Raw genomic sequence first — 1,512 nt, forward strand, 5'->3', positions numbered from 1 at the left:
TAGTGGAGGAGACATTTAAAACTGTCTTTGCTCTGATGTGTAATCTTCTGGAGACTGTGTATTGAACTTTGGGCAACAGAGAGGATTCACCAAGTCTGGGGGTCGCTAAAGCTCATCACAGTAGATAAAACATCCAACCTGTTCTTAATTACCTTTGTCCACTTTAAGTGCTTGCTCTTAAGTTCCTTAAGCCCCTCAGGAACCCCCAACAGGCAGAAGGTGATCTAGAGATGAAGTGCTTAGAGGACTCTGAAGGGATGAAGTGGGACAGAAAGGGTTCGGCAGATGTTCATAGAGGGATGAAAGAGGCAGGAGTGTTGAAGTGGCACATATAAGTCAAAGGATAAAGAGAACAGAAAGGAAGTTTGAAAGTCATGAGGAGAAGCACCATGCCCCTGAATCACCACTCCCCAGAATCAGACACACAGACATGTCAGCAGTGGGAAGGTTACATCACGGCCTCCCTCAGCATCCACTAGCCCATGTTGATGGGCACAGTGGTGCACTGTGATGTCTAAGCCCCCCAAGCTACTATTGGCTGGCGCAGTGCCTAACGGACCAATCAGATTGAAGGGTGTGGCTCCTCATTGTCCTCCAAGGGTATAAATAGGGAGGTCAGAGGCAGAGAGTCTGGGCTAGGCCACTTCTTGGCACCATCATGACTAAGGCAACCAGGAAGCCACCGCAGTCAAGAAGAGTTGCAACGCGGTTTGCTTCAAGGAAGAATGGAAAAAAGAAGACCCTTTGTCAAAGGAGGTGCAGAGGCAGTATGAAGGTAAGATGACTCCAACTAAGCTTCCCATGTTCTCCACTGACTTTGCTGCCCAAGACCTCTACCCTGCCCATGCCTGGCACAAAAGCCCTCATTAGCCCACATCCCTTTCTCATGAAGTCTCCCTTCCACCTCAGGTTTTATGTCCTTTCCTCAAAACTAATACACTTGTCTTGTCTTGCAGGCACGAAATATGACCATGAGGGCCAGAAGACCCCTACAAGGTGCCCTCAGAAAGAAAATCCGATCGTATGCCACTCAATCGACGAAGGTGAAGAAAACAAGAAAAGCAAACTGTTTCTTCTCTCGCTGTGGACGAAAGAAATTGAATCGAAGCCGAAAAAGGTACCAAAAGATGAGGCAGAGTCAAGGAAGGAGGCAGAATCAAAGGAGAAAATAAGCTCAGCCGCCCCAAAAGAAGAGACTCTGGAGAAGTACAACCTGGGCAGCCAGTAAGTGAATAGCAAAAGTCAGACAGTTTAGAAATGTGTCTCCAGAGGTCTGCATTCTTAGCAATGGCCAACCAAGAAAAGACTCTCACACGAACATAGTAAGCCGATGGCTGCAAATAAAAGACACATCAAATGGTGAAAAGATGATATTTGTGTGTGTGTGTGAATTTTCTGATGGAAGGGAGGGAGAGAAGAGAAGAGGTGGGCACTGGAAACAGGAGGGTATGGGGTCCTGAGAGTTTGGGGAACAGACCCTGGGGTCGGTCCCCAGTTAGCCAGAGAGTAGAG

At 47.8% G+C, this 1,512-nt stretch overlaps 1 protein-coding gene across 1 annotated transcript; it reads left to right on the forward strand.

Moving 5' to 3' along the window:
- The first annotated feature begins 653 nt into the window (after positions 1-653).
- LOC122688961 (spermatid nuclear transition protein 3-like) lies at positions 654-1,305 on the forward strand. The gene is made up of 2 exons (XM_043894975.1): positions 654-775; positions 957-1,305. Exons 1-2 carry the CDS (start codon positions 659-661, stop codon positions 1,170-1,172), a joined length of 333 nt encoding a protein of 110 aa, XP_043750910.1. The 5' UTR covers positions 654-658; the 3' UTR covers positions 1,173-1,305.
- Positions 1,306-1,512: the final 207 nt, after the last annotated feature.

The sequence above is a fragment of the Cervus elaphus genome, chromosome X (assembly GCF_910594005.1).
Source record: "Cervus elaphus chromosome X, mCerEla1.1, whole genome shotgun sequence".
Taxonomy (NCBI): domain Eukaryota; kingdom Metazoa; phylum Chordata; class Mammalia; order Artiodactyla; family Cervidae; genus Cervus; species Cervus elaphus.